Source organism: Chrysochloris asiatica, unplaced genomic scaffold, assembly GCF_000296735.1.
Source record: "Chrysochloris asiatica unplaced genomic scaffold, ChrAsi1.0 scaffold00037, whole genome shotgun sequence".
Classification (NCBI taxonomy): Eukaryota; Metazoa; Chordata; class Mammalia; order Afrosoricida; family Chrysochloridae; genus Chrysochloris; species Chrysochloris asiatica.
In genome coordinates, this window is record NW_006408555.1 from 6458256 (window position 1) to 6485500 (window position 27245).

General features: G+C 43.0%; 1 protein-coding gene across 1 annotated transcript in view; it reads right to left on the reverse strand.

Annotated features, from left to right (window-relative positions):
* CDH13 (cadherin 13) overlaps positions 1–27245 on the reverse strand; it is a 1415213-nt gene that overhangs the window by 1141462 nt on the left and 246506 nt on the right. The window contains exon 2 of the mRNA XM_006860296.1: positions 5634–5745. Within this exon, the coding sequence (XP_006860358.1) occupies positions 5634–5745 (112 nt within the window). The remainder of the gene's footprint in view (positions 1–5633; positions 5746–27245) is intronic.

Below are 27245 nucleotides of genomic sequence, written 5' to 3' on the forward strand. Positions count from 1 at the left end.
TTAAGTGCTTACTGGACAGATCCTCTGCTCAGAATGGGTGAAGTGCTCAGAGGTAAATGACCTGGTCTCCTGCTGCAACTAACCAATTTTGTCCTCTCCCCCATGTTGAGTCTTCATGGAGACTGTGAGTTTTCACCAACACCGAGGTGTTCTTCTGCGTTTTCCAATCTCTCTCGCTTTTAGATTGGCTCCCAAAGTAGGTCAGGCCAATACAAGGCATGATGGATTGAGTTGTGCCCTCACTCCCTCAAATAAAGGTTAAGATCCAACCCCTATATCTGAAAATAATGAAAACATAATTCCTCTCTACCAATGCAACAATGGGCATCATGATAAACTGAGAGAAGATGGAAGCTGCTAAGGACTTCATTTTTCTTGGATCCACAAGTAATGCTCGTGGAAACACCAGTTAAGAAATCAAACACTGTATTGCATTGGCAAATTGGGCTACAAAAGACCTGTTTAAAGTGTTCAAAAGCAAAGATGTCACTTTGAGGCTGAAGGTGCAACTGACCCAAGTCACAGTATTTTCCATCTCTTCATAAACATGCAAAAATTGGATAATGAATAAAGAAGACTGAAGAATTGATGACTTTTGAGTTATGATGTTATTGAAAAATATGGAATATACCAAGGAAATCTGTTTTGGAAGAATTACGGCCAGAATGTTCCTTAGAAGCTAAGATAGTGAGACTTTGTTTCTCATAATTCGGACATATTATCAGGAAGGATCAATCCCTGGGGTAGGACATCATACTTGATGAACTAGAGGGTCAGCAAAAAGAGGAAGACCCTCAATGAAATAGACTGGCACAGTGGTGACAACAATGGCCCCAAATAGAGCAATGATTATAAGGATGGTGCAGGAGAGGAGGAGAGGGATTTAATCTATTGGATGTAGTGTTTTTATGAGTCTGAACTAATTGATCCACAAGGTATCTGGGAATGTGGCCCTGTTTAGAAACAGGGATTTTCTTTCATTGTGTTAATAGTAGGGTGGGTCTTCAATGCCATGTGTTCTGAATGATATCTTATGAAAAAGTGAAAGAAAGACTTGGAATAAAGCACAGGCACAGGGGGTAGACATCATGTGAGGATACTATGGGACAAAGAACACCAAGTTATTAACATGGCAGAACCCTTCCCAAGAGTTGATGCCCTGATTTGAATGTCTGGCCATCAAAACTGTACGGCAAAATATTTCTGTTCTGTGAAGCCAATCCCTCATGGTGTATTTTGCAATGGCAGCACTAGGAACTAAAGCAGGAGGTGAACAGAGGTAGCAGATGTTACCGATGAGCTGACGTAGTCAAGCAACCAGAATACAGTACACACACTCTTTCCAGTCCCTGTGTTTGCCAGCTCGGTGACGAAGTCACAAAATGGCAGCTCTGAGTCAGAAGCAGCCTGGGTCCCTGAGTCCCTGCATGGAGTGAAGCCACTTGGAAGAGGACTGATCACCGCTTGATTGGCGAATACACTTCTATTGTGTTATGTTGTTGGCACTGTGCAATGCAACAGCCTACTATATTTTTGAGCAAAAAAAAAACATGCCAATTATTATTTATTTTTAACATTTTATTAAAAAAAAAAATTGTATAGCACATTAACAAAACTATCTCCCAGAGAGAGGAAGAGGTTGGCAATCATAAAAGGGTATGATATTTGTGTAAAAATAGGGTAATCTAACCTATTCAGACTAATATGAGTTCTAAACTAAATGCATGATGGTAAGTGTTGTGTGTTAGGTGAATGGGGCTGTGGCCATTTCTCTACGTGTGTGTATTTGTGTGTGTACAAAACGAATGATCTACGAAGGACAGACAAGGTAGAAAACAAAACATTGCCTTCACAGCGGCCGGATGGCCAACAAAGTGCCGTTTTGAGACCCTGGCAGTTGGAGATGCTGCAGAGTTCAGGTATGGTGCTGCAAGAAAATGCACTGGACTGAAAGGTCGGTTTGAAATGCAAGTTCAAAACCACCAGTCACTCCTTGGAAATTCTATTACAGGGTTGATATGAGTCTAAACCGACTTGACAGCACTTGACAACAACAACAACAACAACAACAATAAATGGAGACTTCAGGATCATGAGTGTGGGGTCCTTAAGTTGGCATAAGGGTCCCGGACTCTTCCATAGGGCCAAGGAGATCTGTTCTGATGGAGGTAGGACAGAATATTCTGCTCCTGGCCTTTATAGAACATAGGTATCTGGCAGGGGCTTAGCACTTGGCACTGTCCCACACTCACTGGGTGCTGGTCAGCTTTCCACACTAACAGTGTTCTTCCAGAGCATGAGTGTCAGCTGGGAGGCTGTTAACCTAGTCTTTGTCAGACTCTAAAGGCACCAAGATGGCGGCTATCAGAATGACCCAGTTTTCAGTTTGCTGGAGGAGAGAGCGCCACCAATCCAAGAGAGTTCCTGGTGTAGGAGCCCTCTAGGAAACCTTTTCCCATGCCCTTCACAGTTCCTCTCTCTAAGTCTCCAGACCTTCATGGACATCTGCTTTCAAAGTTGCTATCCTCAAAGCAACCTTCTTCTTCCTTCCTTGTATTTCTCACCAGAAAAAGGCAATAACCCCATCTGTCCAACTCACCTTGCAATATTGAGATGAAGTCAGCAAAGTTTTGCCCAAGTTAGAATGAGGTGGGGGCCCTGCACCACACTTTGAAAGGTACAGAAAAAGTATCCCCCTGGTTACATTAGAAGACCTAGTGGGATACCATGTTTTGATCCTAGCAGCTTGTTGAAAAATGGTCTTTTAAAGACGAAAGCAGGTTTAGTTAGTGGAAAGAAGGGTAGAATAAAGAGCTATTTGGATGTGAAGAAAATAAAAAGCTTCAGAAGGAACTGAGGGAAAGATGTATTGGAGTGAACAGTGAATAAAATATTAGGGAAATAAAAGGGATGGAGGTGACCATTAGTAACAGTTAAAGTAGAAAAAGATAAGTCATTCAGGATTGAGGCAGAAGATGAAAAAGGATAAAAGGAAATATTACTGTCTGAACAAAGAGAGCAGGGAGCCGTGGGCAGAATAAACATTCCTTGTAACCTGCTAAAAGCTGAGTACAGAATTGGTAGTTATAAGTTTCCGATATGAGTAGATAAACTACATATGTCAGGCGAAAAAATGCTTTCCAACAACTTTATAGAAGGGTGAGGAACACAGACATCAACTGATTGATTGTGCTAGGTTTCTACTTTCAGAAGCACAAAAAATTCACAATGACTTGTAACCCAAAGTTCTTAAATAGTGCAAAGATTTTAGTTACCTAAGGAAAAAAACAGCAAGTGTGAGAACCCTATGCAAAGCCCTAGAAAAATGTTCTGATCTGGTTCCTTTTAACCTGTGTTTTACAGAGCTCCCCCTTACATTAAGGGGTCATGAATATATTCTAAACTATTTCCCTGGGTCTTTGGTATGAGGCCTCAAATATCTAAGTGTTTAAAAACATGCTGTTTCATTTGATTCTTTTTAGTTTTAATCCAGACATCAGCCTTCTGTCAACAAACATCTGTCTCGGAATAAGTCCAGCCAGAATGCTTCTAAGAAGGAAGAATGGCAAGAACCTTCATCTCACATACTTCAGACACGTTACCAGGAGGGACCAGTCCCTAGAGAAGGACAGCATGCTTGGGAAAAGAGAAGGGTCAGCGAAAAGGAGGAAGGCACTCAGGGAGATGGATTGACACAGAGCCTGCAAAATTCACTCAAACAGAATAGTAACTGGGAAGATGGCACAGGACTGGGCAGTGTTGGGTTCTGTTGTACAGACAGAGTACCACATGCATGCAGACACGTTTCCACTGGGAGGGAGCTGCTGGAAATTTGCTGACCCAACATACACAAAAATAAAAGTTTAAATATCCTCATTCCACATATCACTGACTTTTTCTGAATGTACATTAATTGATAATAAGTCAAGTTCCATTTAGCATTTACTAACGTACACAGAACCAACCACCATAACCCATTTAATTACTTAGGGGATTAAAAAAAAAAAAAATAGACACACACTAAATTGTGATATTGCAATGTACAGTATGGCCTAGTTTAAATTAAAAAGATCCCCCAAAGTATGATTGTTTTCAGCTTCTCAGCGGTGAATTAAAAGCTGTTTGGTGTTGTGAAGATTACAGAAGCAATCACATTTATGGGCCTGCTTTGCATACCAACTCTATTAATTTCCATACTCGGGGTGGCTTTGTATTCCCAAGCATATGAACATAGATCCCATTTTGGATAATCTCTTGAAGAAAAAAAAGAGAGAGAGAGAAAGAGGGAAAGGAGGGAAGGGAAGGGGAGAGGGAGAAAGCAGGAGGAGGAGAAGAGAGGAGAGGGGAGAGGGGAATGGAGTCAGACACATGGCGCTCTTCAACCAAGTTTCATTTGAAATCTATTGATTCTGGTAAAGACAAGACTCAAAAGACAAATGACGGTCCCTGACAGCCTGACCCATGAGTCACACTCAGGGATCAAATTAACATGAAATCACATATTGGAATTCACTCTTTGTGGGAGCCTCTCACCTTGTCATTACAGACTCTAATTATTGAAATGATTTCATTGGTATAATTGCATTGGGGTATGCACGCACTTCACCTTGGACAGCTCCCTTGGTGCCCAACAATGCATCTTCATTATCATGTGCCTTTCGACTTTTAAAATGTGTTCCAACCACACAGAAAAATCCAATCAAGCCTTTATTTTTTTTCTTTCTTTCTTTCTTCCTTTTTCTTTAAACATGCCAGCCACATAGCACAGGCATGAGGGACGGTATCTAGTCTGCAAAGGTAAACCTAAGACTGAAATGGCAAATTTTCAATTATCTTCCTTAAAGGGACCTCAGAGCATGCAACCAATTAAATCACTGTTTTCCTATCCCCCCTCCCCAAACTTTAAAGAATGGTGCTCAAGAGCCTACAATTGAATGGTTATTTGCCGACCATCAATTTGAACTTCCGTTGTGCCAAAGCTCTGTTTGTTATACATTTAGTAAAGTACCCTGTTGCCCTCATAAAGTTAAAATACTGTAACCCTGGCCTGAAAAAGTAGGAAGTGATATAATCACACATCTTCAAGGTGCACATTTCAAGGAAATCAATTGGAATCATGTAGGATTTGATGTTAATCCACACAGTAGCCAATAACGGTTGTGAATCTTTCATAAGACCATCTTGTTAGCCCGAAGAACAAGAGGTCTGAATTGCTTGGACCGAAAATTCCCAGAAGCCACCATTAAGTGTACACGGTTATGTTGATCTAATACTGTGTATGAGAATCGCCAGGCAGGGCATGAATCCAGGAAGGCCATGGTGCTGACGTTCTGAGGGCTCTGCTCAAGGGGAAAAAATTCATGTTGAAGACAGACAGGGGATTTTCCTAGGGGAGGATGGTGGATACCTGCCAATGATAAAACACTGGAAACCCAGACACACGAACCATGCTATTTTCCTTCAACCTTGCAAGGCCCTAATTCAAGACCATCCACCCTCAGTCTCGGTCAAGCCACATCTAAGAAAACAGGATCAGAAAACACTTAGGGAATACCACCTGTGTAAACACATTCTTAGTGGGGAATGCAAATATAAAGAAGAGGTCCAATGCCTTCTCAAGAGACAATGCTTACAGTTCAGAATGGACTGGTCTTCAATGAATTCAGCTGGCTGTTCAATGTGGAACACTTTCTGCTGAAATCCAGGTGTGCACTCCAAATCGTCCGCAGATGATACCAGCAGCATCTGAGAAAACCGAAGCCATTAATATTTTAATAACGACTCCTGTGTGTTTGCCCCACTAACTTTTTACCAAATCTGCAACTTTCAGAAATGAGCTGAGGTTTTTAATTTCATCCCCCATATGAAGTGGTAAAGTGGATGCTTCTTCCTGGGACTGCCAACGATTCGTTTTGGCAGTGAGATTTGGAAGATGTGCAAATGGGAACAGCTGCTCCCATTTCCATTAAGTTGCCGTTAAAGAAATCGTCAGATTTTTACACCTGCTAAGATTCTCACCATGATTTCCAGGTGTGAAATTTCATTACAGGGACTGTCAATTTCCTATGATGCCTGGGCTGAAATCAAGTTCATTTTCATACATGCACAGAACCATTGTTATCTCAGAAGGGGATGGAGACTGTAGAAATTGGAAGTCACTTCTGAAACGATCCCAGAACCCACCAGACTATCCAACATGGCGGCATGTGTCCCATGTACCTACTGGACTCCTGCCATATTGGTGGCCTGAAATGGAAGATTTTCTAAGTGTAAATTGTTGTTGTTGCGTGCCATAGAGTTGGTCTGATTCAGACACCTTACATGGATTACCATGGCTGTAATCTTTAGGAGAGAAGAGAGCCTCATCTCAACTAGTGGGCTTGAACTGCTGACCTTGTGGTTAGCAGTCAAGTGCTTATTCTACAGAGCCTTAATGCTCCCGAGCAAAAATACACATTGGATTTTTAAGATGCAATACATAAAAAAGAAAGAAAGAAAATCAACTTAGAAGAGGCAATAAATAATTTCTACATTGATTAGATGTTATATATTGAGTTTCAAAGATAATGCTATTAAAAGTAAATTTGCCACTTATTTTATTCTTCTGTAAATTGTTGTTGCGATTGTTAAGTGCTGGTGAGTCAATTCTGACTCATAGTGACTAGTGGGTTCGAACCAACGAATGACCTTGCTGTTATTAGTCTTAAAGCTCCACACCAGAACTCCTGTAAATTGTTGTTGTTGTGAAGTTCTATTGAGTCAGTTCTGACTCACTGTGACTTTGTGTAGCTTTTCCAAAGTGACTATAAAATTTTAAATGAATAATTTCTCACAAAGATTGAGACAGTTTATTCTGGTAGTCGCTGTAATAAAAGTAGGTGGCCCTGCCCAGAGAAACATGAAGTTTTGAGTCTGTGGTAAGAAATCCTCACTGGATTTAGTAAGCAAAGAGTATAAACTCATGAAAATCTGGGCGACCTCTTTTCCCTACATGTTAATATTAAGCACCCACCACATACTGTGGTAAAGAAAACATTCCATCACGGTTCAAAAACGGAAGAAATTATGGTTTAGGTTTTAGTGTGGCACTATAGGATAAGCACTGGGTTGTTCATCACAAGCTCGGGAGTTCAAACCCACCAGCTGCTCCTCAGAAACCTGATACAGAGTTGCTACGAGTCAACACCGACTCAACAGCACACAATAACAAGTATACAGCAAACCAGGAGCCTGGCCGCACAGAAGCTAAGAAGCTGGCTGCTAACAACGAAACTGGCAGTTGGAACAGCTGCTCTGTGGAAGAAAGATGTGGCAGTCTGTTTCTATACAAATGTACAGCCTTGGAAACCCTGCAGGGAAGTTTGACTTTGTCTTATGAGTCACTGTGGGTCTGAACAGAAGCCATAGCGTTGTTTTTCAATGACATCATCACTGTGCTCAGCTCATTACACTCAGTATCCCACTAATCCTGCCACAGTCGACAGAGCATGTCAAGGCATACCTTGTTTTATGGTTCATTGCGTCTTGGTGCTTCATTTTGCATTTTTTACAGATTGAAGTTTTGGGGTAACCCTGCGTCGAGCCAGTTTTTCTACCATTTTGTGTGTCTGTGTCACGTATGAGTCATTCTCATAATATTTCAAACGTTACTTCAGAGAGTACCAAAATCAAGCACACTGCCATCGAGTTGATTGTGACTCACAGCAACCCTGTACAGGGTTTCCTAGATGGTAAGTCTTTGTGGGAACACACAGTCTCATCTTTAATAGACTAAGTAGAGCTGAAGTCTAAATTTGATATGTACCAGAAACCAAAAAATTCACGCGACTCTCTTTATTTCAATATTCATTTTAAGACAGTGGTCTGAAACTGACCCCACAATAGCTTCAAGATTATTTATGTTGTTGTTTTGCATGTCATCGAGTCAATCCAACTCATAGTGACCCTGTATAGCATTTCTAAGGAGCAGCTGGTGGGTATGAACGGCTGACCTTGTGATTAGCAATCTGGTGTTTAATTAACAGCACTACACTAAGACTCCATCTGCCTATACAATTATAAGATGCATTTTACAAAGGAAAGCTCTAATACCCAAATAGTTAATAAACTTGTCCAAGACTGGACAGTAAGAGCAGAGCCAGGATTTGAACCCAGGTTTAAGTAGCCTCTCATTTGCTGCATGGTCACTGCCTATGCCTAAACTTTCCACTTCAAGGCAGACCTGAGTACTTCTTTGTTGGAGGTTATTCTTAGAAACCCGAGGAAGGACTCGGACCCAAAATGCTTGGAAATCAGCATTTACAGGAGCAACAATCTACCTATCAGTGAAGAACCGGTGTGTGAATATCCAACCTTTCAGCCCTCAGAAGCGACAATTCTGTGTTCCAGTTTCCACTTGGAGCTGAGCTCCACTCATCCATGGTGGCAGCTGGCTCCATGACTGGTCATTCATTAGCTGCCTTCTCTATCCTCATCTCCTGGTATTTTCTAAGACCACCTCCCACACAAACTACCTGTACTTAGATATTTCACTCAGACAGTCTGCTCCTAGGAAAAGCAAACTTAGATGCCAGAAATCACACTTCTAAGAACTGCACGACGACTGTGGAAGAAAACACATCACCATCTCACCTGCAAACCTGACGGTGAGCAGGAAAGACGTGCTGCCAAGGCTGACTCTAAACAGCAAACCAAACTCAGTACCGTGGAGTCCAAGGACAGTTCAGAAAGACCCTGCACGTTTCCAAAGCCTTCTTTAAGGAAACAGGAAACCTCATCTTCCCACTACTGAGTTCAATCCATCAACCTTTTGACTTACATCCAAGCGCTTAGCCACTGTATCACCAGGGCCTCCCTTTCTAAACGTCAGCCCTCTGAAATGCATTGAACCCGAAGGAATGAGAGCAAGAATCAATCTGCAGAGGTTCACGATGGGCCAGCCTGAGAAATGTCAGAGAAATGTCAGTGAAGGAGTCAGGACCTTGGCTGATAACATCTTTCGCAGATCAAAGGGGAAAGGATACTCAAGTCTGGCATCCATGAAGTTCTGTTTGTCCCACAAGCAAGCTCTGGTCACATCACCAGTGATGCCCTCATCATGCAAGTGTCCCATGTGATACAGCTATGGAATGCAGATTTCAGAGGCAGAATAGTCAGTTGGTTATTTTGCAAGCACGCAATTCATAATTGGCCAATGCTAATGCAGTCCTGGTGTGACTGCAAAGTGGGTTTGAACTGCAAGGTTGGTGGTTCAAGCTCACCAGTCGCTCCTTGGAAACCCTCTACAAGGTTGCTATGGGCTCAGAACCGACTCGACGGCACTTCACAACAACAATGCAGTTAAAGAGCCAATGTTCCAAGGTTGTCTCCAAGCAGCCTATGCCTCCAGCTATACCTTCACCTTCTAATTGGCTGATTCTGCCCTCAGATCCTGGGACAGTCAGCTGCTCATCCCTAAGTGCTCATCCCTAAGAGACAGTGTTGCCTAGGAACCTGGAACATAAACACCAGGACAGAGAACTTGGGGTTAGGGACGAGGAGTCATCAGCTCTGCTCAGAGGTGAGTGAGGTCCCATCCTCAGCAGTTCAGCCCCATCCTGCCTCCTCCTCAGAAGGGTCTCCTCAATATTCCTCTGGAGTCATTCTAGAATGGAAGTGTTTCCCAACTCCTGACCCTCGGAGATAGTGGCAGTGGTGGCAGGCAGCCAGACACACTGCTTTGTCTTTGCAAAATCTTGGGTTGTTTTGTTTCACCTACTTCTTCAAATTTGGGCTCAATGACACTATAAGAACAAAGATGCTATGGAGGAAGGGATTATTTAAATTATTCTTTCATATACTCATTCGTCATGCATTCATTTCTTCATTGGCAAATCCTTATTAAAATTCCAGGATGCAGAGATCCTTTTGCTAGGCATTGCCCCACAGCTTTTAGAGCCAGAAACCCCCACTGCCTTTGAGTCACTTCTGACTCCTATAGTCCTGGTGTGGTACCATAGGATAAGCATTCATCCTCAAGGTCTATTAACTGAACTGGACTGCTAACTGAATTTTCAGTGGTTCAAACCCACTAGCCACTCCTCCGAAACCCCATACAGAGTTGCTATGAATCAGAACCAACTCGAAGGCACTTAACAACAACAACAGAGACAGTACAGAAGTGTTCCACAGGATTTGCAAGGCTGTGAGTGTTCAGAGAAGCACACTACCACAGCGTTCTACAGACACTTCCTGGGTACGAAATACCGACCTTTCAGTTAACAGGTAAGCTCTTAACCACTGTGACTCTTGAGCTCCGTAAGCTTGTTGTTGTTGTCAGGTGCCATCGAGTTGGAACCGACTCATAGCGACCCCATGCACAGCAGAACGAAACAATGTCCGATCCTAGGCCAACCTCACTACCGCTGCCACACTTGAGTCCATCAATGATGTCACCTGGCTGATTGATCCATCTTGTTGGGGGTCTTCCTCTTTTTCTCTGACCCTCCATCTTACCCAGCATGACATCCTTCTCCAGCGACTGTTCTCTTCGGACAATGTGTCCAAAGTATGAGAGACGAAGCCTAGCCATCTTGGCAACTCTGGTTGCACTTCTTCCAAAACAGATCTATTGGTTCTTTTGGCAGTCCATGGCACTTTTAGTATTCTCCTCCAACACCACAACTCAAAAGCATCAATTCTTCTACGATCGTCCTTATTTACTGTCCAGCTTTCCCATCCATATGAGGTTATTAAAAACACAATGGCCTGGGTCAGGCACACCTTAGTCCTCAAGCTGACATCTCTGCTCTTCAATACTTTAAAAAGTTCCTGTGCAACAGATTTGCCCAATGCAATACATCATCTGATCTCTTGACTACTGCTTCCTTAAGCTAATGGAGTTAAAATAACATACTCTAGAATCCTTTCATTGTTGTTAAGTGCCATCAAGTCAGTTCTGACTCATAACAACCCTGTGTACGGTTTCTGAGGAACAGCTGGTGGGTTTGAACCACTGACCTTTAGTTAGCAGTCCAGTGCTTTTCCTACAGCATCATACCAGGACTCCCTAGAATCCTTTTATGTGGGTTAAACCATGGCTCTGTCATTTACTGGTGGTACAACTCATCATTTTGATCGCCTCTCTGGGGCTCAGCTCTCCTGTCTAGAAAAACATGGGGCATAATCCATATTGTATAGGGACTCAATGGAACAGGCACATAAGGCAATGGGATGATAAAGCAATGAGTGATGTGAGGTTTACTGGAGTTTACTGTTCACCTACCTGTCTACTGTTAAGGAGCTCTGATAGCATAATGGTTACGAATCGGGCTGCTCATCTCACAGTCAGCAGATCAAAAGTACCAGCTGTTCTGCTGGAGAAAGATAAGTCTTTCTGCTCTCGTAAGGATTTACAGCCTTGGAAACCCTGTACAGGGTCGCTATGAGTCAGAACTGACTCCATGGCACATAACAACAACTGTCTATTGTTTGGTTGATGTTGGATGATTTTTGTAAGTCAATCCCCTGGCTTCTTTTCATAGTCTGGAAGCTCCACTGAAACATGTTCCACATCAAAGGCCCCAAATTAAAACCCACTGACATTGAGCTGATTGCACTTCATAGCAACCCTATATCAGATTTCCAAAACTGTCCATCTTTACAGGAGCGGAAAGCCTCATCTGATTTTCTACTGGTAGGGTTGAACTTCTGACCCTGCAGGTAGCGGTCCAGTGCTAATCCCACAGTGTCACCTGCAAACCCTCGTGGACCTCTGACTGGGTGGGTAGAAATGGAGCCTGGGTCTGTCCCACGGAAGGCGAGATTTCCACCACTAAGCAGTCACTGCCCCTACAGCATCCTGAAGACCATATAAAAGTCAGGAGGCAGAGCAGCAGCATCTCCTTTGGGAGGATCCAGGAAAGCAGTCCACAGGTAGATCCTTTCTACCTGGATCACAGTTGAGCAAGACTGACATCATTAAACAGAGAAGGGTGTAGACTCACCCTTTGAACCCACTCTCTTAGCTTTCAAATGAACTGCTTTCAATGTCTCTGCATTTCTTGTAGCAGGTCTCCAAAATCACAAACTGCATTAAAAATAATAATAATAATGCTGTTGTAGTAGTTAAGTGCTTTTCAGTCGGTTCTGACTCATAGTAACCTGTATGGGGTTTCCAAGGAGCAGCTGGCAAGCATGAACTGCTGACCTTGCGTTTCAAACCATGCAGTCTGGTGCATTAACCCACAGTGCCACATCGGAACTTCTAACTCATAACAACCCTAAATAACAGGGGTGGGGAACCTTTTCTTCTGCCAAGGGCCATTTGGATTTTTATAACATTATTTGTGGACCATATAAAACTATCAGCTTAAAAATGGCCTGCTATATTTGGTTAATCATTTAATTAACTCACCCTTAATGTGATGGCTGGAGTCCTGGATAAAGTGCTGCAGGTTAATGCACAGGACCACAAAGTTGGTTTGAACCACAAGGTTGGCGGTTCAAGCTCACCAGCCACTCCTCAGAAACCCTACACAGGCTTGCTATGGATAACAGCCATAACAACAATGTGATAGCTGAAGTTGCAGTTGCCTTGGCAGAGCCAGACTAAATGCTTTTACAGGCCTGATACAGCCCTCGGGTTGGATAGTCCCTACCCCTGCTATTTAGGGCTTCCAAGGAGCATCCTGTGAATTTGAACCACCGATCTTGCTATTGCAACTGACACTGCGATCCAGTGCTTGTGTTACAGAGACATGTCAGTACTCCAATAATACAAGGAGTAACTTCTGAAAGAGTAAGCAGACAAACCAAGCTGCTATATGTTTTGCTATGATTATTCTTGACAATGAATTTTAGAAAAAGAAAAAACTTTGACTGTTAGTCACGGCAAAGTGTTCTAATTCCTACTATTTTCCCTCAAATTTCTAGCAAAATTCAAAAGAGACTCAACTTGCAAGAATCAACTTGTCACTTATACCCGCTCTTCAAGATCCATGGGGCTAAGGTCATGGTAACTGAAGGGATGAGCATGCAGCCTTTGTCTGTTACACCAAAACAAGCAAACCGCTTCTCCAGCATGATCTGAAGATGGCACGGTTACTGGACAGTCCTCTAACTCTCCAAACATTTCCAGAATATACAGTGTGAGCAACAGTCCAGGTTTATCTTTGTTGTTGTTGTGAAGTGCCGTTGAGTCAATTTGGACCCATAGCAACCCCGTACAGGGTTTCCGAGGAGCAGCTGGTAAGCTTGAAGTGCCAACCTTGCAGTTCAAACGGCTTTGCAGTCTGACGCATTAACCCATAGCACCACACCAGGACCCATTAAGATTTATCTTAATGTCATGATAATAATGGCCCAGCTCTGAGGTGCTTTGGTTCATTTACCTACACATTACCTCGCACTTTCGCAACAACACGTAACAGACACAGCTTTAAAAAGATCAGCAATGAACAAATGCTGTGGTCACCCAACGGTTTCTAGTATTTGAAAATTACAACCAGCTGCTTATGAAGACAGAGGCATGTTTCAGACAGACACTATTCACACAAAGGCAAAACAGAAGTCCCGGTTCCGCTATTTGACAGCTAAGTGACACCAGGCCAGGAGCCTTCTGTGTCTCAGTTTCCTTAGCTATAAAATGGGAACAATCATGGCATTCCACAGGGGAACGTGAGGATTGAACAAGTTAATTATTTTAAAGAGGGTTAAGCGGTAATTGCTCAAGAAATATTTGCTGTTACTATTATTCAAACCCACCAGCCACTCCAAGGGAAAAAGATGAGGCTGTCTGCGTCCAGTCTTGAAAATGCTATATGTTGTTGTTGTTGTTGTTGTTGTTGTTAAGTGCTGTCGAGTCGATTTTGACCCATAGTGACCCTGTATAGGGTTTCCAAGGAGCAGCTGGTGAGCTTGAACCACCAAGCTTGCAGTTCAAACGGCTCTGCAGTCTGACGCATTAGCCCACAGCACCACCCCACAGGTCTCTATATCTGAATCTGAGCCAACCTGAAGACAGTGAGATGTTTGGTTGGTTATTACTAGTCTTATTATTTTACGCAGGATGCTAAATTAACACACATGGCTTACTAATGTTCTTGACAGTTGTTGTTGTTGTTATGTGCTGTGGAGTCAGTTCCAACTCCTAGCAACCCTGTGCAGGGTTTCCGAGGCTGTAAATCTTTACAGGACCAGAATGCCTCATCTTTCTCCTGCAGAACAGCTGGTAGTTTCGAACTGCTGACCTTGTGGTTTGCAGCCTGATTCGTAACCACTACGCTACCAGAGCTCCTTGAGAGTAGGTACTGGCAAATCATCATCAGCATATGAGCTGGGTTGCTGCTATCCAAGTGCTCAGGAGGTTGAAGATGCTCAGAAATATGCAAAGGGAAGAGGGGTGGGGAGGGGCTGAATGAGAGAGTCTGAGATCAGGAAGGAATTAGCACCTTAGGATTTGCTACAGACTCAGAACAACACCAGTGCTCTTGGGGAGGTGAGCTGTGTGGTTTTGCAGAGCACCAAACATCCCTTTGAGGGGGCCATCCAGAGTCTCCTCCACACATGGAGCAAATCTTCACAGCCCCCTTCTTCAGGCATCCATCCCTTTGCTACTCTGCAAAGGGTTTATGCTTTTCCTAACAGGTACTGAGTCAAGAATATACACAACTTTGGAGTCTGTCTCCAGAGAAATGGTTTTTTGGTTTCTGTTTTTCTTCTTCTCCAGACAGCAGACTGGCATCACAAGGGGGTGAGCATGGCCAGCAGACTCTGTTTAGTCAGAGCATTCTTGCATCCAAGTCTCATTATGGCGTCATCTGGAGTTTATCTCTCCTTCTCTGTGGAACTAGCTCTGTTCAGATGACTTGGGGAAGCATCTGCCTGACCCTATGCACATTGGAGCTGGCAATCTTCACCCTAACCCAAACTCAAATCCAACCCACCACCAATGAGTCAATTCTGACTCACAGAGACCCCAAATAGAGTTTCTGAGGCTATAAATCATTACAATGGCAGAAAGCCTCACCTTTCTCCCAATGAGCAGCTGGTGGGTTTGAATCACCAACCTTGTGGTTAGCAGTCTAGTGTTTATCCCACAGTGCTACCAGGGGTCCTATAAGGCCTGCCATACACTTTGGCTATAGCCTCCCTGAACTAAGCTCTCTCTGTGCTATGAGTCATTGGCTGTGAACCACAATGACCGCCATACCCTTGAGCTTCTTGTACCATTACGGTTACTCTGGTCCCATGACTAAGAACTGTCCAACAGAAAACAAGAACAGGGTGGAGGACTTTTACCACTTCCAGATCTGGCCCCTGCAATTTCCTGGGCCATCTTTCAGACCTTTCCATCCAAGTAGAAAAGAAGGTGTGGAAGGGCTCTCCAGTAGAAAGAGCCCAGAACTCACTACTAAACAAAGCCATCCAACATAGAGCATCTGTAAGACTCTGCTGAGTCACTGAGACCTCGGGCTGTTTGTTACAGCAGCTCGCCAAGTTGATGATGCAACCAAGTCAGAGGGACATCTAACCACACATGTCCCTGATAGGTCCCCAAGCTCTGAGAGGAAGAATGTCACACTGGGTCTTGAAAGCTCACACAAATAAAAGAGGAACTTTCTACCACCAGACATTCCTTCAACAAGCTGTGAACAGCCTCAGATCTCATCGTCTTAGATCTCATCCCCTCAAATCTTGTCTTCTCCACATCAGGCTTTTCCACACCAACTGGCTCGAGTCTCCTGATGCCTTGGTGTTAACCCCGGCTTTTTTTGGTGTTGCTGTTGTTAGTCTGGATGGACAGTTACTTTATCCTCACCACGGAGCGCCTCTGGCTTACACTTGTCAAAGGCAGCCTATTGGAATCAGCTTGGAAAGCAAGAAAAGCTACAGTCTGAGACTTGCAGGATAGAAAAATGCTACAAACCTCTATTTTTATTGATTTTTTTTTTTTATGCTGCCAGGGACCAAAAATCCAGGGTCCTAAAGGAGTTCTGGTGTGGCACTTCAGGATAATGTGCTGGACCGCAAGGTCATTTGAGCTGAAAGGTCAGTGGTTCAAACCTATCACTGGCATCTTGGAAACCCTATACAGGGTCACTATGAGTTGGACTGACTTGATGGCACTTTGCAATGTCAACAACATGAGAGTTTATAGACACACACAGTCCACTTAGAAGTCAGGGTACAATAAAGTACTTCAAACATACACATGTATATACATCCTATGTCCTGGCTTTGAGTGGACATACAGGTCATCTACCTGTCCCTGAGTCTAATCTCCTTACAATGTGCCACAGCATTGAACACCTACCCTCTCCAGGCCGTGAAGAGAACAGATGCTCCAAAATGATTTTGTGATTCTAACAACCTGCAATATGCAGATGATACAGCCTTGCTTGATGAAAGTGAAGAGGACTTAAAATATTTACTGATGAAGATCAAAGAGCACAGCCTTCAGTATGGATTGCATCTCAATGTAAAGAAAACAAAAATCCTCACCACTGGACCAATAAACAACATTCTTATAAACAGAGAAAAGATTGAAGTTGTCAAGGACTTCATTCTTCCTGGATCAACTATCACCACTCAAGGAAGCAACAGTCAAGAGATCCAATGATGTATTGCATTAGGCAAATCTGCGGCACAAGACCTTTGTAAAGTGTTGAAGAGCAAAGATGTCCACTTGAAGACTAAGGTGCGCCTAACCCAAGTCATGGTATTTTCAATAACCTCATATGCATGCAAAAGCTGGACAGTAAATAAGGGTCCTTACAAGGAGAAAGAGGGGGCAGAGGGGCAGAGAAAAAGATGTTACAACAGAAGAAAGTCAGAGTGATTCCTTTTGAGATGGACCTACCCACCAGCTTTGAAACTGGAAGGGGGGCCCACGGTGCAGAAAGCGGGCAGCCTCTAGAAACTGGCAAGGACAAGGAAATGGATTCTCCCTGGTTCTTCTAGAAAAAGGACACAATCTTGGGCACACCTTGATTCCAGTTCAGTGAGATTCATGCTAGGCTTCTGAGATCCAGTGTTCTCAGATGATCCCTTTGAACTGTTTGAAGGCATCAAGTTTGTGGTCATCTGTTAGGGCAGTATTAGGAGTGTCATACACGGTGCTCTGGTGCCACATCAGGCCACCCAACTCATGGTGACCCTGTAGAGGACTTCCAAGGCCAAAACCTCTAGAGCAGCAGACAGATTCACCTTCCTCCTATGGCTAGCTTTTTAAAATACACTCTAACCCTGTGAAATGTGTGGCCATCAACAATAAAGATCACTGGTGATTTCTAACAGAAGTTACAGCAGACAGAGTATTACTTACAGAAAGGGCAATTTTGGGTAGGAAATTGAATAATTTCCCTTGGGTGGGCTTTACTGTTAGAGCTGGGGCCAGACTCCATTTTCTCTAATTGCAATAGGATAGGATTTAGACTTCCATAGTAGACACCCCAGAAAGTGGCAGCTCTGTGTGCTTGGTTTTCCAAGATATGAGCAAGTGTGTGAACGTGAATAAACTATGAAGAGGGAACAGGAGAGGAGGGCAGGAGAGAGAGGGATGGGAGAAGACAGAGAGCAGGGAGGGGCCTTGAAATCCTTTGATCTGCCCCTTGATGGTTCTGAGGTACAAATAGCTGTCCTCAGCTCTCCTTTCCTGAGCACACACAGTCTCTGCTTCTGTCTTAGCTGCTGTTCCTTCCAAGTTACTGATTTTAGCTCTGTGGTTAGAAGGCACAGGTCAAAGTTGTGTTTTCATTACTTACGTTGCTCAACACTGACAATCTCAATGATAGATAGAGAGTTCTGGTAGCACCATGGAATCAGTGCTGGGCTGCTCTCAGAAGGTCTGCAGATTGAACCCACCTGAAGCTCTGAGGGCAACAGATGAGCCCGTCTACTTCTGTCAGGATTTACGGCATTGGAAACCCTATGAGGCCATTCTATGGTGTCCTGTAGGGTCATGAAAAGTCAGAACTGACTGAACAGTGCGGGGTTATTAGAAGTCATAGGACCAGATGCTGGAGAGGGAGAATTGAGAAAATCCCTTAATAAGATTTAGGGCTAAGCTACTAGCTAGAAGGAGCTCTGGTAGCATAGTACTTACTAGTTGGGCTGCTAATCTCATGGCCAGCAGTTTGAAACTATGAGACTTTCTGCTCCTGTAAAGATTTATAGCCATGGAAATCCTATACAGGGTCACTGTCAGTCAGAACCAACTCTAGGGCACATAAACACCACCATCACCACTAGCTGGAAGGTTGGAGGTTTGAACCCATGCACAGGCACCTTGAAACCCAATCACAGCTTCTGAAAGATCACAGGCTTGAAAGTCCCACGGAACCATTCTTCTTGGCAAACTCATCCTGGAGTTGAAATTGACTTGACAACAACAATGAGAGAGAGTAAGTCAGAAGTTTAGACAAATAATATAATCCAGGATAATCTGAAATGAGGGGGCTTCAAAAGGGTGACGGAAAACTCCATTGCTCCACCAATTTTTTGAAACCCCTTAGATAAAATAGAAAATTATTGATTTCTAAGCATGGATTAGTAATACTTATAAGCTCAGACTCTCGAGCTAGACAACCTGAGTTCAAATGCCAATGTTGCCACTTCTTTGCTGTGGGAACCTGGGAACGTTCCTTCAGTTATCTGCGCCTTGGTTTCCTCATATGCACAGCATTGCTAAGGTTTACAGTACTGCATTGACCATGAGGTTTGTAGAAGTAGCATAAAGTGTGTAGGACAGGAACTGGCATACAATGGGTACACTAAGTTAGTCACATAAAGGAGTATAAGAAAACATGACAAGGTCCTGATGTCCCTATGGAGTGTCCCTCAACAACAACATGATAAAGCAGTAATGAAACTCGGAAGAAGACGAAAAGAGGAGCTGAGAACATGCCACGGAGAAGGTCACATTTGGAAGATGATGCCATTTTTTTAGTGGCAAAGTACAAGAAAGAATGTTCCACGCAGGAGTTTAGCAACTACAAACCTGAAGGTAGGTCAGTTTCAGAAACAAAGTAATTTACAAGGATTAAGGCACTCTGGGTTGGCTTTAAGATTGTTTGAAGGTGTTTTGCTGGCTCTAAAAGAGAACTGAGCTGACCTCAGTATGTCTTTGTTAAATCTAACTGAAAACCAGAAGCCAAACACAGTTCAGTCACTGATGAAATGAACTCTTTGCTGCTAAAATTCCCAGATTAATCAACTTGACTCTAATATACTAGCTAAAGGGGGGAGGGGGGATGCAGGTGTGTGAATTCCGGCTGGTGCACTCAGGGAAGCTTGACTCACACTGTCTGTAGCAGACACTATAGTCTGCACCTACCCCTGAGTTAGTGACATCAGTGTCTATTTATAAATTCTTGGTAATGAAATTAGTGGCATCCGTCCCTAGGTAAAACCTGTTTTTATGTCAAGCAAAGTCAGAGCTACTATGGGGTGAGCCTCAGTAATCCCACGTTTAATCCATCAACTATTACGTATTTATTATGTGCCAAAAAGGGTTGGTGGTTTAGAGGTAGAATTTCCCCCTTCCATGTGGGAGATCTGGGTCCCAGTCCTGGTGGAAGACACATCCTAAGCAGTCACTGCCCATCTAGCATTGCTTAACTAGCTTCAGTAGAGCTTCCAGACTAAGACAGACTAAGAGGAAAGATCTGGATATTTACTTCTGCAAGTAAAAAAGTCAGTAAAAACTCTGGATTACAGCTGTCCAGTCCACAAAGCATCATTAGAATGTTACAGGACTGAGAAGCATTTTGTTATATATGGGGTGGCTATGGCTTGGGGCCCAACTCCATGGAACCCAACAATAACAATGTGCCAAGCACTGCAAAGCTTGCTTGACCTACACATAAAACCTCAAATCTGTGGAGACAACATGTAGGAGACTGAATAAATGAGTAGGGGGTGGAATTTGAAAAACAAGCCTCCAGTGTCTGTGTTGTATCCCCCAGAAAGCCTGCAGTGGACAGTTCCTCATGAGCTCAGCATTGCCCCTCAATGGAATCTTCACATCTGTCCACCTCGGTTTCTGCATGCTCCTATGTACTTGCTGGATGGGGAGGGCAATGAGTTAAGGATCCAGTCAAGATGGCTGCATTCCTTCAAGAGGTTCTTGGAGAGAATCATTCTTTCCTTCTTTCAAGCTTTTAGAAGCCACCTACAACTTTGGCTCATGGCTTCCTTCATTGAATTTTCAAGACACGGTAGCATCTTCTTGCCTCTATCTCTCTGTTTCTCTGTTCTCTCCACACACTGCCTTCTGCCTTTAAGTCTTCTGTCTCTTATAGCAGAATGATTGCATGGTCCCACCATAAAATCCTAGAAGTTGCATTATATGAAGAAGGTGGCATCAGGATTGGAGGAAGACACGTTAACAGCCTGCAATATGCAGATGATACAACCTTGCTTGCTGAAAGTGAAAAGGACTTATAACACTTAGTGATGAAGAGCAAAACGCACAGCCTTCGGCATGGTTTACATCTCAACGTGAAGAAAACAAAAATCCTCTCCAATGGACCAATAAATAACATTCATATAACTAAAGAAAAGATTGAAGGTGTCAAAGACTTCATTTTGCTCACATCAACCATCAACACTCACAGAAGCAGCAGTCAAGAAATCAAATGACATACTGCATTAGGCAAATCTGCTGCACAAGGCCTCTTTAAAGTGTTAAAGAGCAAAGATGTCAGTTTGAGGACTAAGGGGCACCTGATCCAAGTCATGATATTTTCAACAACCTCATGCATGTGAAAATTGGACAGTGAATAAGTAAGACCGTGTAAGAATTGATGCATTTGAGCTATGATGTTGAAAGAGAATATCTTGGAGTGCCAAAAGAAGAAATGAATTTGTGTTGGAAGAAGTACAGCCAGAAAGTTCCCTGGAAGCCAGGATGGCCAGACTTCATCTCTCATATTTCAGATGTATTGTTAGGAGGGACCAGTCCCTGAAGAAGGATATTGTTCTTGGTAAAGTGGAGGGTCAAAGAAAAAGAGGAAGATCCCCAACCAGATGGACTGGCACAGTGATAGTAGCAATGGGCTCAAATATAGCAACAATGTTGACGTGGGTGCAGGACCATGCAGTGTTCCGTTTTGTTGTGCATATGGTTGCTATTAGTTGGTACCGATTCCATGACACCTAACAACACCAAGATAATCCTGGACCTCTTCCATTTTAGCATCCTTGACTTACCATATTTCTTTGCCAATAGCGAGTGTGTTACCTGTGTTTTGCCAACCGCACAACCCACGCATATTATTGCCACTGGGTTACTTTGTTCTGTTGTTAACTTCAATTGACATTAAGAAAACTAAGTGATGAAATAAGCAGATTTCACTTCACCTTTTCACTCAAAACAATCTGATAAGGTTTCCACATTTGACTGTTGAGCAAACGTGCTATAATAACCAAATTAATCAAATCAGTTTCCATTGTTAAATTTCCAATTACAGTTGCACTCCTAAACTCCATCCATGACCTCTTGACCGTGGCTTATGCCTTTATGATACAATTATGATAAAAAGTAACACGTGTGGACTATTTCTATACACCCAAACAAGAGATTAAAAAAAAATGAATGGAACATGAGGGCGGGTAATTGAGGCCCAGATTTACTTGTGGGCATGTAAGAAACCGTGTGTGGTAAATGTACAATGTTTTATGCCAGAAGTGTTTTAATAGCCTCATTTATGTACATGTGTAGGCATGTGATTTACACAGATGCATTATTTTGTGGGGGGAAAATGTGATAATTACATCTGTGAGTTCCTTTGGCCATAAAGTTACACTCTTAGAATGGAATATGTTCATTTTGGAAGGGACTATTATTCCAACTATGATGAAGCTCAAAGACCACTGCTTTCTGTTTGATTGCATCTCAATGTAAAGAAAATAAAAATCCTCACCACTGGACCAATAAACGGCATTCTTATCAATGGAGAAAAGATTGAAGTTGTCAAGGACTTCATTCTTCTTAGATCAACTATCAACACTCATGGAAGCAGCAGTCAAGAAATCAAATAACGTATTGTATTAGGCAAATCTGCCTCACAAGACCTTTTTAAAGTGTTGAACAGCAAAGATGTCAGCTTGAGGACTAAGGTGCGCCTGACTCAAGCCATGGTATTTTCCAATAACCTCATGGGAATGTGAAAGTTAGACACTGAATAAGGAAGACTGAAGAAGAATAGATGCTTTTGAGTTATGATGTTGGAGGAGACTATTGAAAGCGCCATGGGCTGCCAAAAGAACCAACAGTTATGCGTTGGAAGAAGTGCAGCCAAAGTGATTCTTGGAGGCCAGGATGGCCAAACTTCATCTCTCATACTTAGGACATATTGTCAGGAAGGACCAGTCACTAGAGAAGGATATCATGTTTGGTATGGTGGAGGATAAGAGAAAAAGAGGAAGCCCCCCAGCGAGATGGAATGGCAAAGTGGCAGCATCAGTGGGCTCAAGCGTGGCAACAATTGTGAGATAGGCCCAGGAGTGGGCAGTGTTTCATTCTGTTGTGCACAGTGTTGCTATGAGTTGGTTCCGACTCAATGGCACCTAACAACAACAACAACAAATGCTACCCCCAAAAGAACTTATATAAGGGTGGGGAAATATTCTGTAAATACGATTTCATTCCAAAATATCCAATTCTCCCCATGATTGCTATTTCTCCTGACAATATTTACGCACTGAATCTGGAAGATCTAAAACAAGACCGCACGAACGGTCAACAGTTACAGATGCAGTCTTACTGTTGCATCAATTATACAACTAGATTGTGACCTTTTCTTGCTTAGAAATAATGATCAGATCCTGCCTGGCTTTGCTGTGAAGTGGAACATTTTACCCGAACTGTGCAACTCTCAACATGTTCTTCGTTGGCAGACATTAGACAAGATGTCAGATTTGTCATCACATGGGAAGGGTTTTTTTTTTTTATTATTAATTATCTCTCAGAGGCAAGGTCCTTGTGGAAATTTATTTTTTTCACACCACAAAAGTTCTTCTGTTGAACTAAAATGTCTATCTTGTTAAATTGTTTTGTTTTTGTTTTTCAGTGAAAAGTCCCTCACTCCAAAAAATTCCAGAAGTAAAGAAAGCAAGGAAGCATAAATTAGTGTTGAAGGCAAGGAATCAATTGTGTTAAGCAGTACACCACATATCCTCCCACCCCCCGAGACAGAGTATAACAAGAATATGCATTCTTTCTTTAAGATCTGCCTAATGTACAGAGAAAATAGAAATGTCCTCTTGATTGCCCGTGTCAGAAGGAATTTTGATAACTACTCTTTAAATACCAACTAGTTCATTGATGGGAGTTCCATCAATGGAGCGCCTACCATATCTGACAGTGCTGAGATTCACAAAAATGAATAAGACAAGAAACCTACCTTCAGAGAATTCAGAGCATGCTAGGAAAGCCTGCCACACACACTTGTAATAAACAAACAAATGTGAATGAATGGAATGAGTGATCTAGCAGACAGAACAAAAAGATGGCACAATTAACAAAGTCAATGTTGATGGAAGGTGAATCGGATTACTAGAGAAAGAACTGTTCTAAACCACAACAAAGATGCCTTGGTGGCACAGTGAGTGCTTGAGTAATTGGACAAGATAGCAAAAAGGTTGGCGGTTCAAACCCAGTAAGCCACTCCACGGGAGGAAACCATGGCAATATGTTCCTGTAGAGATGACAGTCTAAGAGGCAATTCTATCTGCCACCACCTGGGGTCGCTGTGAATCAGAATCAATTTGACAGCATACAACAGAACATGACGAGTTAGTTGATTCTGCTAGTGTATCTTCATGAGCAAATAAACAGTGACCATTGGGTTGGACTACAAAAGGATACAAGAGCTGAAACATGAGGCCATGTCCCAATTTGAAATTCCTCTTCATTGAATCTACACTATGATGTGATACCATTTATTATTTTTTTTAATCCCAGGATTTTTTTTTAGAAAATGGCAGTGGTGATGTGCCATGGAGTGGGTTCCAACTCATAGCAACTCCACATACTGTTTCCGAGGCTGTAAATCTTTACAGGAGCAGAAAGCCTCATCTTTCTCCTGTGGAACAGCTGACCTTGAGGTTCACAGCCCGACTCATAACTACTATGCTATAAAGGAGCTCTGGTAGATTATAGCCCTTGACCCTCCTTCAGATCTGGAAGGTAACACATTTCTTGTTGTTAAGTGCTGTCAAGCTGGTTCTGACCCATAGCGACCCTATATAGGGTTTCTGAGGAGACTCTGGTGAGCTTGAACCACCAACTTTGCAGTTCAACCAGCTTTGCTGTCTGGCGCATTAATCCACAGCACCACACTAGTGGCACAATTATCAGGCAGGCAGCAGAGAGGTTTATAGGGTGCTGGCAACATCAAAATGTATACTCACCATGGAACGATCAATCATTCCAAATAAAAAGGGCAAGACTCTCACAAAGACAGAAGTTGAGAAGGGATGAGAAGGTGGGTAGAATGCAAACAGAAACAATAAGGAGGAAGTGGGCTAACTGTGGATGCATGGAGGGGCCTGTGATCACTGAGATTAAACGAAGTGTAGGATTTGTTGAATGCAAAGCTGATGATCTTGTACGTAAACCTTCACTCAATTCATGATCAAAAAAACAAACAAAAGTTCACTGCAGCCAGCTCTCTGGGGAACAAATGCCCAGATGTATTGTTAATGTTATCATTAGGTGCCATCGAGTCGGTACCGACCCATAGCGACCTTATGCACAGCAGAATGAAACACTGCCGGATCCTGGGCCAACCTCACTATTGCTGCCACGCTTGAGTCCATCAATGCTGCCACTTACCCTGATGTAAAGCATTTGCCAATCCCCATGGTATAAATACTCATACCATGTCTGATTTCAAGTAACTGATACAAACTTGGGACCTCCATGTGTGGACCCTTGACTCTCAAGAGGCAAGCAACTCCAGCACAGTGTTGGGTAAACTCCATGCTTATTCACAGCGCTTTGTGATGAGAACTAAGAGTATGAACCACTCATGATACAAAGAAGAGTTTTGGTCCAGCCCAGAGTGACTGGAGATGGCCTTAGACTGTCTATGAGTAAAAACAGCCTTGAAAACCCCTTCAACTAAGGGAGCAAAATGGGCCACCGCAATTTTGTTTTATAGTGAGAAAATGCAGCGAATCCTTGATTCGTGACTGTGTGTTATTTAAATTTTACCTTTGATGTTTTATCCATAGTCTTGGCTCAAACGATCAGAGATAATCCTGTCTTCTGGCATAATGAGTGAGCTGCTGGTCTACTAAGCTGTAGGATAATCAATTTGACCTTGAAACTTTGTCTACAGTACCATACTAACGTTCAGAACACAGACACACCAGCCACAAATCAAATCTCCCTCCACAGACAAACATCAGCCATGGCTCTTATTGCAGGGGTAAATGTCACATGGGTCATGTGACAGAAAGCTTGACAGTCATGGTGACCAGCAGCCTTCATCTGGCCACTATATTTGCTAGATGTCCTTTTGTTGGTGGATTACTTGCTGCATTTAAATACCAGGGATTTTCATGTAATGTATAGGGATTCTGGGCTCTACTGGAGTAGGGGTCAAACAGAGCAATGCTTTGTGAAAAATAAGGATGTTGGTTTGACAGTGCTGCTTCCATTCTAGATGGCCACAGTCCACACCCCAATCTTTGGTCCCCAACAACGCGTGCCATTTGCTTTTTATCACCACTGCAGTTGTTGTTGTTAAGTGCCATCGAGTCGGTTCCGACCCATAGCGACCCTGTACAGGGTTTCCGAGGTCAATTTTCCATTCAACAATTCACACACATTTTGTTTCATTCCATTAATTGCAGTCTCCGCAACATAATGCCACTCATCCCACTTCCTCCCTGTGTTTCCTGTTCCCCTTCATCCTTCTTCCCTAACCTTTCTGAACTTTGTCTTTGGGTAATGTTGTTGTTGTTGTTAAGCGCTGTCCAGTCGATTCCGACCCATAGAGACCCTGTATAGGGTTTCCGAGGGTGTAAATCTTTATGGGCGTAGAAAGCCTCATCTTTCTCCCGCGGAGCGGCTGGTAGTTTCGAACCGCTGACCCTAAGGTTCACAGCCCGATTCATAATCCACTACGCTACCAGAGCTTTGGGTAATAACGGCTGCCAAACATTAAGGCCAATAGGAGGAACAATGGTGGTAGTGGAGGTTATGTGTTGTGGAGTCAGTTCCCACTCATAGTGACCCTGTTTGGGATTTCCGAGGCTGTAAATCTCAATGGGAACAGAAAACCTCATCTTCCTTCTGCAGAATCACAGAATCAATGGTAGTTTCAAAATGCTGGCAGTGAGATTAGCAGTCTGATTCATAACCACTATGTTACCAGAGCACCTGAAGAAGAACAAAAACACAAGGGAAATATGCACTCCTTACACTAAGCAACCATTTGAGGTATTCTTGTCTTATAAGGAGCCTTGGTTGTGCAACAGGCTAACTGTTGAGTTGCTAATGGAGAGACCAGAGTTTGAACCCACCAGCTGCTCTGTGAGAGGAAGGTATGGCAGCCTTTAGAAACCTCTGGAGTAGCTCTGTTATGTCCCACAGGGTTGTTTCAGTCAGAATCGACTTAAGCGTAGTAGCTTTTTAATACTGATGCCTTGATTTCTATTTTTCTTATACCCAGGCCTCTTCTCTCAACTATGTTACCTACCTACCTTCCCTGGACACCCACGTTTCCATTATTTAATGAATGATGCTCCCGAGAAAACAGTCTCTCTTGGGCGGGATCTCTGTCATGTGTTACAAAAAAAACTACCATCAAAAGACTTCAGCATTGTTTTCTTGAACCTGAGTTCATATCTACTGTCTTCTAGAATCTAGGGAGCCAAGGCAGCCCACTCCATGACTCAAGCTGGTATTTCTTTTTCAGAACACCAGCCATTCCTTCTGAACCCACTTGTTGGAGGGCACAGACATGTGCCAGTGATAAAGGTGGTTCTGACCTTGGTCATCTATCTATTCCTTCTGCTTTATCAGCAATCCTGAATAATCCCCCACCCCAACCCCAACCCCTGCAACAGGCAGGAAACCTTCAAAATGCGCTTCACTAGAAGAAAGCAAAAAAGGAAGGTTTGGATACAGACATATTAAGTCACAAACTCCTAGTATTTCTGCCACATTTAGTGTAGTTGGCAATACTCCAATCTCTCCTCCCCATCCATCAAACATCTGCCGGGTTTTGAACTGAGAAGAAGGAAAAAGC